The sequence below is a fragment of the Sinohyriopsis cumingii genome, chromosome 4 (genome assembly GCF_028554795.1).
Source record: "Sinohyriopsis cumingii isolate HCF-2022 chromosome 4, ASM2855479v2, whole genome shotgun sequence".
NCBI classification, from domain to species: Eukaryota; Metazoa; Mollusca; class Bivalvia; order Unionida; family Unionidae; genus Sinohyriopsis; species Sinohyriopsis cumingii.
The window spans coordinates 147103829-147121927 of NC_142964.1; the positions used below are offsets into that span (position 1 = coordinate 147103829).

Below are 18099 nucleotides of genomic sequence, written 5' to 3' on the forward strand. Positions count from 1 at the left end.
CCCGGGTCCAAGAAAAATAAATGGTTTGCTGTCAGCACTTCTAAAAGGAAAAACTGATAACTTTTGTGTTCTAAAATTTTTAATTTGTCTCATGTCAGTGATGCTGTTGGCACAGGAAGTGACAAGCAGAAGCAACCTTCTATTTGAAGATTGGAAAAAAGGAACAACTTTTCCTATACAACAAGGAGTAAAATTTAGCTCCAAGGTGTGTTGAAATTCAAAATGAATTGGTGACACTTTCAGGGGGATTTTGGTAACAAAACTGTCTCCAAAATTTTAGACACTAGTGTGAGCCCTGTACAACTCGTCTAAATGATATAATACAACACTGGAAATAAAACTCATCCAGGTCTCATTATATAAAGTTGTGAAATAGGTTGATCCTTGGTAAAGTAATACTGCAGAAACTAAAAAAAATCGGGAGGAAAAAAACAATCAGGGGCTGTAACTCTTCTAAACCATAATGTGGTGTGCTAACAACTAAACTCACTCCAAGTCTCTCTAACATTAAGCTACATGTCAAATTTGTTTCAAATCCATCAAACCAATGGTGGAGAGAACAAGCAATCAGAGCCACAAGTCATATAAATGATGTCTTGGAATTGTTTAACTCAAAATCATTTAAGAAATCATCAACATAAAGCTGTCTGCCAAACTTGCATGAAATCTTAATGCAGACAGTCATGTGGACAGACACTCAGGAGTCATAACTATTGTAAACGATGTTGTGGAATGCTACAAATCAAGTTCATAAAGCCAAATACTATTAAAATTTGTGTGAAATCCAACAAACTTTGTGTACAGTTATGCTGCAAAGTGATTACCCCAGATATCTATTTCCTCTCCCATCATTGTCTCTGCAGAGTTTGACATTTTTGCTATGGCATTATGCTTACCTGGGGTAGCTGTCTTCTCATTGATCCACCATCTGTCTGTCTCTGGAGGCACATGCACAAATCTCCTGTAGATGTATGTAGTACATTATATGCCTCTTGTGAAAAGATAGTATGAACAAGAGCCCAGCTTATTCCAAAGGACTCCCAGAAAAAAAAGTTTAATATTTTCATAGATTTTTCAATGCATCAAATTAAACACTAAAGGTAAAGCTTTATCCCATAATGACCAAATTAAGACAAAAATAAAGTACCACAAAAACTGTCACTTTTAGCCATATGATGAAAGCACAAGAATTATCAGATATGTTGGTCTATGATGCGCTTGCAGACCAGGACATATGCTGTTCACAATTAAGCCAGGCATACACAAGATAATCTAGTCTCTAGTCTATTCCTGCCACAGAAGAAAATCTAGTCCCAAGTCTATCTCTACTGACATAAAAAAATCTAGTCCCTAGTCTATCTCTGCTGACACAAGAAAATCTAGTCCCTAGTCTATCTCTGCTGACACAAGAATATCTAGTCCCTAGTCTCTAATGCAAACCCTGCCCTGACAGATTTAAGTCCCAAATCTACTCCTGCCCACAGCAGAAAATCTAGTCCCTAGTCTATCCATGTCAACACAAGTAAATCTAGTCCCTAGTCTATCCCTGCCCACACAAGTAAATCTAGTCTAAGTAAATGTAGTCCTAGTCTATCCCTGCCCATGAGAAAATCTAGTCCCTAGTCTATTCCTGCCCAGATAAGAAAATCTAGTCCCTAGTCTATTCCTGCAAACACAAGTAAATACAGTCCCTAGTCTATCCATGCTCACAGAAGAAAATCTAGCCTTGTTTATTCCTGCCCAGTCAAATAAATTTAGTCCAGAGTTCTTCCCCGACTAGACTGTTATTAGCTACACAGACAAACTTGCACTTCTTAGACTGGAAATAAAATGACTGACAGTTTACCTTAAAGGAATTATTTTCTTCATTAAATAGTTACCTATCATATCCTCAAAGTAATTCATAATTTAACCTTAAACATAACAGTGTGCATGAAGTTATCAAGACCATTATGATCAATTCAAAGGTGACATTTTATCTTGTACATATCATTGATGAAGTGTACATTTAATTTATATTTACCATAAATTATGCACTGACATTTGTGTTATGTTCCTTTTTAATAAAACTGTTATGAACACTTAAATCCATATCACGATTTCCAGCCTCATTTTTACTTCACTTCTGGTTTTGTTCTAAGCTTAAAGGGGTTTGAATTGCACTACAAAGTCCAAAGCAGTAAGACAAGTAACCAAGGCTGAAAATTACTGAGTAATCAACATCAACAACTGTTTGTTTTCACAGCTACATTTTCCAGAGCCCCATACACAAAAGTGACACTTACTGCAATCTCTGGAGAACTAGGTTGTACAGCTGATTATAGGAACACATCTTTTTTGGCACAGTCAACAGCAAAGGTTGTCCAAACAGCTGGTATGATTGGTACTGCTGGTAGTTGCTCTTACTCCTGTCAATATTTAACACTTACAATAACTAATTATAGCCATTCATAAGACACTGGTACCTTAGCAATGGCAATTACATATTCCATTTCTAAGGAAGATTGTATTATTTGTTCGATAAAACTTCATCTGTAATTTTCAGCACCTGCTGGTAATTTGCAATCCTATAACTAAACATTGGTTAAAAATTAACAGCTCAGAGTAATTAAGATAACAAATATTTGTTGCCTCTTACTAACCCTTGTTGATCTGCATTTGATTGACACCACATTCTCAACTTTTCAGCTGAAACACTGTGCAAAATCCAGGAGTGTAAACAGAAAAAAGCAGCAGTAAATAGCAGTAGGACAAGAACTAAAAAAGTAAAGGTACAAAAAGAGTACACTGTTGCCCACAGAGAAGTGAAAATAAGTATCAAGATAGACAAGAGAAACTATGTTGAAGGAATGGCAGCAGAGGCAGAAGAAGCAACAAGAAGTGGAAACATGAAGAAGCTGTATGACATCACCAGGAAGCTGTCTGGCAAGTACAGGAAAACAGAGAGACCCGTAAAGGACAAGCAGGAAAAGACCATAGCAAGTACAGAACACCAAATTAAGAGATGGGCAGAACATTTTGAAGAACTGTTGAACAGGCCAGCCCCACTAAATCCCCAAGCAATCCACCCAGCCAACGCAGATCTCCCCATAAGCTGTGACAATCCCACCTGAGATGAGATCAGGAAAGCCATCACCCAGCTGAAGAACAGCAAGGCAGCTGGACCTGATGGCATCCCAGCAGAAGCCCTCAGAGCAGACTTAGATGCTTCAGTGGAAATGCTATACCACCTCTTTGAGAAGATCTGGGAGTTAGAAGAAATACCGACTGACTAGAAGGAGGGACACCTCATCAAGATCCCAAAGAAAGGTGACCTCAGCAACTGCTCCAACTACAGAGGAATCACACTCTTATTAGTACCAGGGAAAGTCTTCAACTGGGCCCTCTTGGAGAGGATGAAGGAGGCCGCTGACCCACAGTTACGAGATGGGCAAGCGGGCTTCCGGCAGAACAGATCATGTACAGACCAAATAGCTACTCTTTGCATCATAGTCAAACAATCGTTGGAGTGGAATTCTTCACTCTACATCAACTTTGTATATTATGAGAAGGCATTCGACAGCATGGATAGAGAGACACTCTGGAAACTTCTTCACCACTATGGCATCCCAACCAAGCTGGTGAACCTGATCAAGAACTCTTACAACAGAATGTCCTGCAGAGTCATTCATGCAGTACAGCACACAGACAGCATCCTAGTGCAGACTGGAGTGAGGCAAGGCTGCTTGCTGTTGCCGTTTCTCTTCCTTCTTGCCATCGACTGGATTATGAAGACGTCCACCAATGGGCAGAGAAATGGGATCCAATGGACATTGTGGAGTCAACTTGAGGACCTGGACTTTGCCAATGATCTAGCACTCTTGTACCATAGTCAGCAGCAAATGCTGGACAAGACCGACGTACTGGCAGCCACATCAGCACAGGTTGGCCTCAACATCCACAAAGACAGACTAAGATCCTCAAGATCAATTATGCCAGTAACAACCCAGTCACACTGCAGGGAAGTCCCCTAGAAGAGGTGGAGTCCTTCACGTACCTGGGCAGCAATATCAACCAGCAGGGTGGCACAGAAGCAGATGTCAAGGCAAGGATTGAAAAGGCAAGAGCAGCTCTCATACAGCTCGAGAACATCTGGAGCTCCGAAGAAATTTCCTTAACTACCAAGATCAAACTGTTCAACTCCAATGTGAAGTCAGTCCTACTGTATGGAGCAGAGACCTGGAGAACCACCAAGTCAACCGTAAAGAGGGTTCAGACCTTCATCAACAGCTGCCTAAGAAGAATTCTCCAGATCCACTGGCCAGACACCATCAGCAACACCAGCCTGTGGCAGAGAACCTCCCAGCTTCTGGTAGAGGATGAGATCAAGAAGAGAAGGTGGGGTTGGATAGGACAAACCCTACGTAAACTGCCAACCAACATTACCAGACAGGCATTGAAAAGGAACCCTCAAGGCAAGCGGAGAAGGGGACGACCAAGAAACACCTGGCAACGCAACCTTGAGGAGGACATCACTAAGATGGGTCACACCTGTAGTCAGCTTGAAGGGATGTCACAGGACAGAAGCCTCTGGTGATCTTTTGTGGGCGGCCTATAACCCGGCAGGGGTGACGGGCAAAACTAAATAACTAACACTCTCAACTTAACTTGGCTATTCATGGTTTAAATTAATATTACATATACAGTAAAACCTGTTACCAGAGACTGCCCCTTCTGCCAACAAAAAGTGTTCTCTCAAGACAGATTTGTACAAAAAGACCAGTTTCCAAGGTCCAGTTTTTGAACAATTTCAAGAAAAATAACCACAATGACTATACATATATTCTTATTAATATTTCTTGCTAAAATATTGTATGCATTCACCTAAAAACAAAATTATATAGCAATAAAGATATACTTCTATTATTAAACATGAAATCACATTTACATTAATTCTGAAGATCACATATTTAAACACATGAAATCGTTTCTGAATTAATCGTTTTCCTTTATAATAACCTAAAACCCTGGCAATATGGATTACCTCTATAGACAAACAATACATGCGACCACTAAGTCAACTTTGGCACTACAATGGCAATTCGTGACATGTATATTAGTCTGGTTTATGGACTGTAGCATCTATTACTGGTAGCAACAATCCTTTTTTTTTAAATTCCTTTTATGTTTGTTTTTGTATTTGTGTCAGAAGAATCATTACTATAATCAAGCGGTCATTTTTACAACTGATTGCATATAGGTCAGTCATATCTGTTCTCGCACTACTGTCATTCATAGGGATGCCAGGTCCTGCGATAAGACCAGGAAGCAGGCTAAGTGCAGGAATAATTAGCCTGGTTCCCTGCTTCTTATGCTCCCTGCGTTGCTCACCCCTACACAAATAGTGGAGAACAACACAGGGAGCATACAAAGCAGGGAACCAGACTAGGAAATAATCTACATATACTTTAGTCTGGTTTACAACAAAAATTATAAAACACTATACGCATAGCTAAAATAAATTTAGACATCGGTAGCCAGCCTTTTCTTTTTAAAAATTTTTTCAATTTAGAATGGTATGAGTGGTCGTTTTATGGGGATTAAATAAAGGTCGGTGGAGTTTATCCTCGTTTTTTGCAATGCGGTCTTTTATAGCAGTGTCAAAATGCATATTTTGCCAAGTCATCGCGGTCGCTGGTCACATTCAGCAGGTGGTTGCTCATAACAGAGAGTTTATATAATAAAATCAATCCGTGCATTATGATTGTGGTCAGAAATGACAGGTGGATGCTCATAGCAGTTTTTACTGTATTCACTTCTATTTTGACCATATTGATACATGACCATATATATCATTTTTCATGATATGATATGAAAGTAATTCGCCACAACTTTACATATTTTGGTTTAAATAATGCTGTTCTAATACTGAATCAATAATTTACATCTTTATACCTTCCACATTTATAAAATGAAAGCTTTTACCCAAAAGTGTCTTGTTTAGGAAGCATTTACTGGATATGTTTTGATAGTATTAACAAATAGGATGATAAAAGGCCTAGCCTAAGTCCGCACCTCTGTTCTCGTAGGTAGATGGGAAGGATTAATTGGTCTGGATCATCAGCACTGGTAATAGGTACTTGATAACTGCAAAATGATTAAAATTGTGAAATTAGAGATATTCTTTTTTTGCATCACTAATTTTGCTTTGGATTATAGGTATTATTACACTTCATCATGTTGATTAATTATAATTAATAGGCAATGAATAATACAACAACAGATGATAGATTCTATTGTGCAAAAGCAATCTGAATAACATGCCTTTTCTGAGATATACCACAACTTGTCTGACCCAACTTGATCTTAGCAGGATTCAAACCTGCATGCTTCTGGGTCTAAACCCACACTAAACCTTTGTGTCTTGCCTGTTTAGGTAGATAAGGAATGAGGCTGTTGAAGAAAATAAAAAGTAGATGAACACATACCAACACTTCACAAAGCCACTCATTTGATCAATGATAAGCACCCGCTTGATATTTATTGCTTATGCAGAGATAGGCTGAGCATTCTATACATATTGTACATGAGGAAGGGGCGAGTAATTCATTACTGATCAAACTTATTTATCTGTTTTTACTGGGCAGAAATAGTCGTAAGCCTAGTTGCTTTTGATGAGAATCACCCATCCATCATCTTATACTCACATAAATATATCATCTCTGTCCATGATGTGGCTCAATGATTCATCCCTTGCGAAAAACTTGTGAAATCTGAAGCTGTAAACATCTGTGACCACCATCTGGAAAAACACCATTAATGTCCAACATTAAATCTTGATCATAAACAGATGCCTACATGTCAGAATAAATGTTCCATTTCAGAATTCAAGACTAAAATCAAATAGAAGCGAGGCTGATTCCAGTTATAATTCAGCTTGATTCTACATTAAGATTTCCAGAGTAAAATATTGTCATTTCAAAAAAGTACAGGTTCATTTGCCTTTCTTTCATTGCTATTTTATTGCAAAGCAGTCTAACTCTTCTTAAGGACTATACAAATATCTGAAAATATGAAAAATATGCCTCATACTGTTTTTCTAGACAAAACAGTCTATAACTATTAGGGGCATTAGGTTTTTTGTGTTTTTGTTCAGGCGTTTTTTAGTTTTATTAAATTTCGTGTTATCCGGTTTGTAATCTTGTCATTGTGTATGTTTTTGTGTTATCTAACATTGTAAAATGCTTACAGCTTCTAAAGATTAGACACTGTAGTAAGTCCACATTATTATTATTATTATAATTATTATTATTGTTATTATTATTATTCATGTAACATGTATGTCCCACTAAAGAATGTAAAATGAACTGATGGACAAACAAAAATATGGGTAGAAAAGGGTAACACTATTTGCAGCTACTACAGGTAGACATGGGTGATACTATATGTCCACTATAGGTAGACATGGTTAACACTATATATCCCTACTACAGGTGGACTTGGGCTGAACAATATGTCAATATGGGTAGACAAGGGTAACACTACATAACCCTACTACTGTCAAGGTAAAGCATAACAACAGAATGTGTTCACGGCAAACAAATGTTCCAATAACATACATGCCAAGTATTCTGAGACCAAATCAGGGGGATCAGTGTTCACAATCTGGATGATTAGTTCAAATCATGGAGATTAGTAACAACATATTTTTGTAATAAATTAAAGAGCATGTGTGTGTGTGCGTGATGTCGATTTTTAACATAGCTTTAACAATTTTTCAGTCATATCGCTATCATGTCTGCAGTGTGGCAGTTTAAAGTGATGTCTTGCACTGGGGCATCATGCCACAGACATGTAGCATGATGTCTCACCCAGTCACATTATCCTGACACCAGGCCGACCAGTCCTAACACTAGCTTCTTAATGCTGAGTGCCAAGCGAGGCAGCTTTTAGTTCCATTTTTTAAAGTCTTTGGTATGACTTGGCCGGGAATTGAACCCACAACTTTCCACATCCGAGGTGGACACTCTAACCACTAGGCCACCCGTGCGGTAAATTAAAGAGCAAAAGTTCACATCATTCCAAAACTAATTAAATTAAATACAGTGAATAGTAGTTACTCACTTTATTAAATTTCTTGTATGTTATTTCACATGCTTCACACATTTAAATTTATATATCCAAGCACTGTTGAACTTGCAAACCTGTTTCTGTTTTTTTGATGGCATATTTTACTTTGAATTGGTTAGCATATGCTTTCAACATGATACCAAAATTATTATATTTCCAAGTAGTTCAAGAAATGTTTTATACATATCAGGTTGTCTGCAATCTGCTATACACAACACATTATTCAATACTGAAATATTGATGATTAAAACAACTTACATGTGTACAATAAATGCATGGGCACATGTTGCGTACTATGATTTAATTGGTTGTTAGGTTGCTAACAACTTGATTGATGGAAACATTCTACTGAATGTTGTTTTAGCTGTAAATATCAATGCTTGGTGGATTTTGTTTTAACTTGCAATACCTATCCTTGATAGATACTTTTTCAGTCTGAAATACCTATGTTCAGCAGATTTGTGATTTCTTGGAGTTTTTGTTGCCAAATTAAAAGATTAAAATACTGTAGTCAAAATAAAAATACTACTGGTCAGTCCAGGTGACTCGGCATGTATACAATAACCCTGAGAAGATGACCTATTAACAACCAAGAAACCTGTCCTAATAACAATGGATGAAGCTTTGGATTAAGATTCAAGGATAAACTTTTCAGCCAAACAAGGGCAGTAACTCTGGAAATATTTGACCAAAAAAAGATGAAAATCAAACCTGACCAAAGTGTTCCTAATATTAAGCCTCAGACTAATGCATGATTAGACCCATTATAGTCTTCAATTTTTTATATATAGATGAAATCAAAGTTGTTTTGAAGGAATTCGGCATGGATAAAAGTTACTGTGTATACCTCCTCTGTAAAATATGCAAGGGACATAACATTAAACTAATGTCACTAAAATACAGGAACCTCTATGATTTCTACAAGCTGCACACATTCACCTTTCTACAAAGTAAAAAATTCAAAAGGGTGTATCAAAACTGTTTTAAACATCAGCAAGACATCACAAAAAGTGTACAAAAAAATAACCATCCATATCATTTGTAAGTTAGTACACTGTGTCCTAACATGTCTGCAAGTCTACAAAATCATAAAGAGGTTTGATTTTAGCAATAGAACCATGTGGCAACCTTCTCATTGATCAAGACTGCTGTGTGCTTAGGCAACTACTAAGGAAGTGAACCATAAAGATTAATGGAAGATCGAGACCTTTGAAAGCTGAATGCTTAAGTCAGGAAGGTAATAATGACTGATGGTCTGATACTAGTACAAGTACTATGCAGCCTTCAGTTTATCAACTGACCACTAGCTATATTATAGTCTATTTGTCCAACCATTTTTTCTGTTATTTCACAGCCTCTTATTTCAGTTGCAATGTACTTAAGCTTCCACTTTTCAATTTCAAAAGACTACCAGACTTGAAAATGATGATGACAATGTGGGCAGGGCCTTGAGTGGCTGAGTGATCTAAAGTGCTCACCATTATGGATCAATGCCATCTCACCTCTGGCTGTGTGAGTTCGAGTCTGAGGCTCGGCTAACATGGGTACATGAGAAAGTCTGCCAGTAGCTTCTCGTCGTTGGTTCTTTCCAGGGTTTTCCAGGGTTCTTCCTCCACCAGTTATACTGGCTGCCATGTATTGCCTATCTTGTGCTAAAAAATGGCATTAAACCCTGGGTATTGCCTCAAAATAAGATACTAATACTGAAAGTGGTGCAGTTCAGCTTTTACTTCAGTGCAATACTCTGTAAAAACATCTATTGATGGAAATTAACTACTGAAAAAGAATACTGTACATGCATGTAAGACAAGAACAAAAACAAAAGAACGTATAGGCAATGTATAAATAATTTCATTATCTGATCTACTGAAAATGGAATGTGCTGAAGTGCAGATTTAATTGCATCTTGGCTGGTGTGTTGACAATGCTTTTTCAAAGACCTGGTTCCAGGTAGCAAATTTATCAATAAAGGTGACTGCTGGTAAATGCTGATCTTACACTAGTACATGATAAACTCTGTGAGTCAATGTTACTTGTAGCTCTTACTAATGCTGGGATTGCTGTTTTGTGTTAAATGCCATTTCTCAGTACAGGATAGGCTATACATGGTGACCAGTATAACTCGTAGAGGAAGAATGCAGGAAAACCCAAGTGAGAACCACCAACCCATGTTAAACTAGTGACAAGCTGTCTCACATACCAACACTGGCTAAGCCCAAGACTCATTGGTCAGATGGCAGAGATCGGTAAAGGTGAGCTCTTCAGACCACTTGGCCACCCACGGCCCCTCTACAACACTGAACCACTGACCAGCAGTGGCCAGTGTATGAAAACAGATACAACACTGAACCATCAACCTATAATCAACAGTACATGATAAAAGACTCTTTAATGCAATACTGAATCATAGCTGCATAATGTTCGAATCTACCTATATCTAAGAAGCGCACTAGAAACTGACTAGAATGCAAATGCTGAACAAAAGAGATACTGATAGACTGATGACGGGTATCACTCTGCACATTCATGATTCATGAATGACATATAGATAAATGTGGTTTAGTACAGATACACGTAACATGAATACTATGTACTCAGACCTTCTAGGTCTTAAGTTACATTATAAACAGCAATACTGATAAATTTCAAAGTAACAAAACTTACTTTAATTTCTGCACTAATGAAAATTATCATTTTATCCAAATATCTTGTCCAGAAAATTAACATCGATGTTCAGTGCCAGATTACCCATTAAGTATACTAAGTATATGCTTAGGATACCAGCCCAACAGGGGACTAAAAAAACTCAAATTAATTGTTGATGATAAAACTGAATGAATTATATATGACCATTCTGATCTGCATGTATGAATATTTTGATCTGAAATGATTTGACCATTGGTATTTTCCCATCTTTTTATCTTTTAATATTGCTTCTTTGAATTTCATGTTTTGGAGGCAGTGGGGGAGGGGCACCATAATATTTTCAGTGCTTAGGGCCATGGAAGGCCTTAATCTAGTGTACATGTTGCCAGTATTGTGTATCATTTTTCCCAGCATTGAACTTCAATGCTTTTGGAAGTAATTTAGTTTAGCTACGTTGTTTGCCAGTAAAGAGCATGTACATACTGATGTTTCAATGTTTCTTGCACATATAAAAATAATTCTGATTGCTCTTCTGGTTTTTACTTTGTTTTTGGTAAAACTATGCTTGATTATTATACATGAAGTATAACTGGTGACAAGTATGAACTGTGTCTAAGTATATCCAGTGACTAGCTCTATATAATATAGTTTCCATACGCTGTAGGCAAGTTCATGAACCATGACATATCAAGTTGCTTAATCTGTTGAATGGAGTAGCAGAGGGGGGGAACAGACCACTTAAGGGAATGGTCACCTTGTGTTTGGACCAAAAAAATAATGACACTTCATAGAGGTCAAATACCACGTCTACGATTATTGTTTGTCCCCAAAATAATTGTAGACGAACCCCCTCTGCTGCTCAATAATCCTGGGAATCTTCATCTGAATCTTGGGAATCTTCATCTGAATCCTGGGAATTTATTCTATGTTTCAAGTAATATTCAAGTTCTGATGGTGGTTTTTCTATTTTTGGATTTATGTTTTTTCTTTTTCTGTAATATATCATTAAACTTCTGTATCAATCTCCACCGCAATTTTTGCAAATCTGATATAATCCTCTAACGCCGTTGTTACATCCAACACATCTTCGTGGACCAGCATGAGGGTTTTTCTTTATAAGATAATTATGTTTTTTGCAATATTCTCCATGACATTTTTTATCACATTTATTAGTGGTTCCTTGACGCAGCCACGCACAATTGTTCATTATATTAATGATATCTTTTTAATTCAGTTTAATTTTATCATCACCCCCTCTGCTGCTATAATAATTAAATCATTATGTTATAATAAAATAGTACATCCTGAATCTCATACTGCAAGAATAGCTCGAGAATGATTAGAAGCAATCAAAAAATTTCTTCCTGTCAGAGATTCATTTAGAAAAAATCTGCAAGCGCAGCAAGAAGCACAAGTTGAGTATGAAGAAGAAACTAAAAAACTGTTTAAGCCCGTCACTGCAGCTACTGAAAAGGTTACAACAGTCATCAAAGAGGATCTTCTTCCGGTATCAAAACAAACAGCGGAACAAACCGAAAAAATAGCAGCGAGAACTAAAAAAACAAAGAAGATTTTTCGAGATCTTCCACCTGACATAGCCAAGGAAATAGCTGCAGCTCAACCTCCACATGTCGGTGAAGAAATACTTGAAGGCATTGGAAAACTTCGTACTGAAGTCGCCGGCGTGAGAAAAGAACTTGCATCTGAACCCAAACCAGTAGAAGAAAACTTAGAATTGATTGCAAGATTTAACAAAGGAATTGCTGAAGACATTAGAAATACTGAAGAAAAAAAATTACCTGAGATGATATTATCTGGTATATTTAATAAATCTAGTATTTTAAAAACTGGTCATGAAAAAGTAAATGATGATAATTTTATTAAATGGATATATCGCGTATATTACAACAAAAAACAAGCTAGAGGTCCAGAATACGAAAGTCTTCATGAAGAAGTAAAAAGACTTTATAGAAAGAGAATGAAACAACTAAAACAGAAACAACTCTCTCAGTATCAACTTCCTCCACCTCTCCAACAAATAGAACAACAACAATCTTCTTCACCGCAGCAAAAACCTTCACCCATGCAGCGATTATACGCCCGACGAAGTACTATATTGAGTAAACCAACTGAGGAGTTTAAAAAAGAAAGAGGACAGATGTTGGCAGAAAAGGATGACGATGATCCTCCTGGCACTGTAGGAAGTGGTTTTCTGACTGCATCAGGAGAAAATAATTTTGTTTGTCCTGATAATATCCTCAATGACGTGTCACGGTTAGAAGTTCTTATAGGGGGGAAACGTGCAGGAAATAATTCACCAGAAATAACCAATGAAGCAGCTGATATTTGTCGGCGACTATTTCAAGGTGGTATCATGGATATTGGCGTTTACCGAGAGCTTATTGATGAGCTCGTTGATGATTAGTCACTGCGATTAGATAAATGGTAAATAAAATAAGATGATCATACACAATAATCATCATAAATCTGTATCGGTCAGAGCGGTAAACTCACGATTACCAATCTATAGGGTTATTTACGGAGATGGACTTGGTGATGTTATTCAGGGATTATTTACAAGGTTAGCCCCAAAAGCAGCGCCTATTGCAAAACAATTATCAATGAAAGCTATTGATATTGTTCATGAAAAAGCTCCTGGTGCAATTATCAATGTTGCTAGGAAGGCGTTCTCGGCGATCAAAGATAGACTAGCACGATTAATAAGACGAAAACAACAACCACCGGTAAAACTGGCAAGTACTGAAATTATGCCCGCAGACGTGAGTAAAATAATAAATCAAGCTGCAAATCAAAAACTAGCAGCGTTAGCAGATCGGGGACTCGGTGAATTGGGAAATAATATTTCAAGTTTAATATCAGGAAGTGGAACTTCCCGAGGTGGAACTTTACGAACGCGGTAATCAACGTGTTAGACAAAAATAATTATAATAAAATGTTCAAGCGCGTATCCGACACAACATTTGACATGGAAGCACCTGTCCTTAAAGATGAATCAGTACGTGATTATCAGTTTTATTCTTATGACGCACGAACACCAGATCAACGTGGAAGAATTGAACTACAAGTTCATGACACAAGTAGATATTTTCTACCCGCTGAGGCTTTTATTGAAGTAGAAGGTACAATCATAAAAACGGATAATACTAATTACTTAGATCAAGTAAAAGTTGGTTTCGTCAACAACGGGATCATGGCATTATTTGATAGCGCCATGTATATGATTGATGGAAAAAATATTGAATCGATTGAGAAGGATGTAGACGTTGCTACAACAATAATAGGGCTGGCAAGATATTCTGATGATTATACAAGATCAGCAGGTCCCACAATGATGTTTGTGAAAGATAATTCTAATAACCCTGAAAGCGATCCGTATAATATAAGACGACCAAGAAATTTTGCCAATAACGCGGATGCCGATGTGTGGCCGGTGGTTCATGGTTCTAATGAAAATTTCAACTTGGGATTTGCAGCACGTAGAAATATGTTGCTAGGAGACAATAGAAGATTTTCATGTACAATTCCACTATCGCATATTTTTGGATTTTGTAGGAATGTTAAAAAGGTTATTTTTGGAGCTAGACACACGGTTGTTCTTGTAAGAAAGGGTGATGATAACGATGCTCTGTGGAGACCTGTTGGTGATGCTGGTAAAGTAGTATTATCGAAACTTTCACTGTGGATGCCGGTAATGATTCCAACGATCGCAGAAGAACAGAAATTAATTTCTTTTATGGACACAGGTGGTAAATCCTTGTTGTCATGGTTGACAACAAACACAGATAGTATGCAAACTAACGTTAACGGTCAGTTTACATGGCATATAGCATCACAACAAGGTGTTTCTGCACCACGGCATATTTTTATTGCGTTTCAAAACCATGATCGTTTAGGTAGTCAAGTTCACTCTCATATGATATTTGATAAACTAGGTCTTACAAATATTTCCTTGCGGATAAACGGACAACAAGAACCAACAGAGAATATACAACTAAATTATGAACAAAATCGTATAGGACGTGCATATCATCGTTTGATGTCATTCATGGGACATGATCAAAATGTAGATACTGGGTTGCAAATATCACAATATGATTTCAGGACGTTGCATCCGATTTATTATTTTTCACTGGAGCATCTTGATCTATCAAAACAATCTGTCGTTGATATACATCTTAAAGCAACATTAAATACAGGTGGTGTTGATTACAGAGCAATCGCGGTTATATTTAGCGATAAAGCCATGTTACTTGAAGGTGGTAGTGGTCGAATGAGGGTCATTGATGCACCAGTGGAAAATCTTTAATTATTATTTAGAGCGTGGTAAGTATTTATCATAAAATGTCATATCATCACGTTAGCGTCAGTCTGACTCCTGGTCAGATTAAAAACCTTCAATCAAATTCAGCAAAAAACTGTGGAATGAAAATATCACTAAAGCGAGATCAGATCACGGGTGGTCAAAATAAACTATCATTATCAGAACGCCAGCTTAAACATTTCAATGGCACTAAACAATCAAAAACAGGCGTCAAACTCAATCTCTATGCCGGTGCGATTAAGGACTCAGTTAAAACTGGTGGTATTTTTCCACTTCTCGTGGCTATACCAGCATTAATAGCTGCTGCCGCGCCGGCCGTAGCAAAAGCAGCCGCGTTAGGTGCTGTTGGAACAGCTGCTGGAATGGCTCTAAAGAAAGCAACAGGGCAAGGATACAAAAAAAAGGGACGCGGCTTAAGATTGCCAGGATCTCGTTGGGGAAAGGGTCTGAGGCTTCCACGTTAGACGCTCCAGCATCAAATTTTGATTTACTTGATGCTGCTAAACGATTAAAAATAAAAAACTTTAGAGGTGTTTTCATGCGAGATCAATTACCAAAACAACCAAACAAACTAGAAACAGGTATTATTAATCTCGATGAACGCTCTGGACGTGGTACTCATTGGGTATCATACGCGGTTGATCCACGTGGAATCGTTTATTTTGATTCGTACGGGTTAGCTCCACCAGTTGAATTTATCAAGTATGTCGTACCACTCCACGCAACAACCAGAGTTTGGTATTCAACGTTACCCACACAAACAATGACAGATCCGCCAATATGCGGCTGTGAAGTAATTAATGTACTTAACGCTATATCAAAATCATCCAAACCGCCACATAAAGTCGTGCATGATTATACAAGCAACCGATTCGTTACGCGTAAAGCATTTTAAACAACAGGTCTTATTATAATGGTTGATATTTATGGAAGAAGATCCTCACCTGTTAAGAGAATATCCGGCGACGTTGATCTGTCAAAGTACGCAACTAAAGATGACCTCGCTGACGTTATGAACCTGGCTGGAGTTGACCCAGATGAGGTTGTTATTTTTCAAGATCGACATGGTAAACTAAAAACAAGCAATATCAAATGGAATGATATAATCCGACGAGTACTTGGTGCAGTTACGGATAATATACCCGTGTTTACTGACAGCGGAAGAATCAGGGATTCAAGTATGTCACTTAAAACCATCAGAGATGAAATTGCAAAAAGTGTTGCTAATCGCGTAAAAAATACCGGTGACACAATGACAGGTGAACTTAGCATGAACGGAAATAAAATAGTAGTTTTAAGAGATCCAACATCCGACGAAGACGCAGCAACAAAAAAATACGTCGACATCGTAGATGGTAAATTATCCACGTTACGGGCCGAGTATGATGTTCATGCAGGTGCTTTTGGAAGATTTCAAAGAAATTTTAAAAAAACCGATGATGCCATAGATGAATTCTTCGGCACTCCGCACGCCATTGACATGAAACTCGTTGATATCAAAACTAACCTAGACATGATTAAACAAACACAGCAAGACATCGTAGCGGGGATTCCTGAGGTCGTCAATAAAATCAGTCTGATTAAAATCCCAGCCGGAATAACTCCCGGACATATCACAAACATCGTATGCACGGTATCATCGGGATTTGCAACATGGTCGCAGCAAAATAATACTATCAAATATACCGCAACAGTCACTGGTGTGTACAGGCTGTCTGTGTTTAGTGCTGCGCGATTTGAGATCTTCACAACGTTTCCATGGCGTCATTCCACCGACAGGTTTTCCGGGGTTGCATCTGTTATATTAAATAACGGAACTGAAGAAATATTTATTCTGGAAGCAGCTGATAAGAAATTAACCGCAACATCTTACTGGTGGTGTTTGGAATTTGTAGCTGAAACACCTCAATTGGTTACTGCATAAAAATATATGGACGGTGCACAATACAGGTACAATCAAGCGCGTGAATGGCAGGCGGCGCTAAAAGATCAAGTCGAACAATATACAGTAAAAGTAAAAAAATATCGACGACGATTAGTTATCGTCGACGTGATTGTTTATTCAGTATCCGCTGTTGTTGCTGGAGCTGGAATAATATTATCCACGGTAACAATGAAGGCACCAGTAGCTGTGACTATTTGTATTTCAGCAGCAACAACGATTGCAGGTGTGCTTAATATCATCGCAAAAAAAATATGTACTTGCATGAACGAAAAATTATCCGATTTCATAATAAAATTACACACAGCGACGGTAGCATACTCGAAATTGTCCTTGTTGTTATCAGCAAGTCTCAGTGATGGAATTATATCTGATTTCGAGTTTTCAATGATAACTAAAATATACGACGAAGGTATCGGTATTAAAGATACAAGTATTAATAATGACGGAATTACTCCAGCAGATCGTGACTAACACAACCCCGCACAAGACAACGATGATCTCGGTAAGCTTGATTAATCCTGAATTTAATATCAATTTTCCAACTGCAATTCACGCTAATGAAATTGCACTAGCGCAATTACGGGTATAATACAGCTGGCCAAATATCAAATCAAAATCATTTAATGGTACACCAGCAAATAATTCGCTCGTATTTGCTAATAAAAACAAACCCGATGGAACACCTGACTGGGTTGTTGTTGGAATACCCACTGGTAGTTATGAGATCGAGGAGATCAATGATGAATTTCAACGTAGAATAAAATCAATAACAGGAAAGGAAGCAAAAATATCGATTAATATTCATGAGCCGATGCTGTCCTCGACGATAGAGATACATTCTCCTGATTATGCCGTTGATATTCATCAATCTTCAATCAGATCCGTACTAGGTTGGCCTGATGTTTCCCCGGTATATGAAGGACCACCAGAACCGAAATTAATTGAATTTCTTACTGACGAAGCTAGTTTTATAACAACTCCAGAATACCGAGATTTGTATCCATGGGGGGTGGGGGATAATTATTACATTTTGAGAGATGATAAAAGATATCCTTCA

At 37.7% G+C, this 18099-nt stretch overlaps 1 protein-coding gene across 1 annotated transcript in view; it reads right to left on the minus strand.

The window, feature by feature from the left end:
* Positions 1–18099, minus strand: part of LOC149802293 (ubiquitin carboxyl-terminal hydrolase 15-like) — a 188644-nt gene that overhangs the window by 34652 nt on the left and 135893 nt on the right. The window contains exons 24-27 of the mRNA XM_089956913.1: positions 6687–6781; positions 6055–6126; positions 2286–2408; positions 897–961 (exon numbers count right to left, since the gene is read on the minus strand). Of these exons, the coding sequence (XP_089813039.1) occupies positions 897–961; positions 2286–2408; positions 6055–6126; positions 6687–6781 (355 nt within the window). The remainder of the gene's footprint in view (positions 1–896; positions 962–2285; positions 2409–6054; positions 6127–6686; positions 6782–18099) is intronic.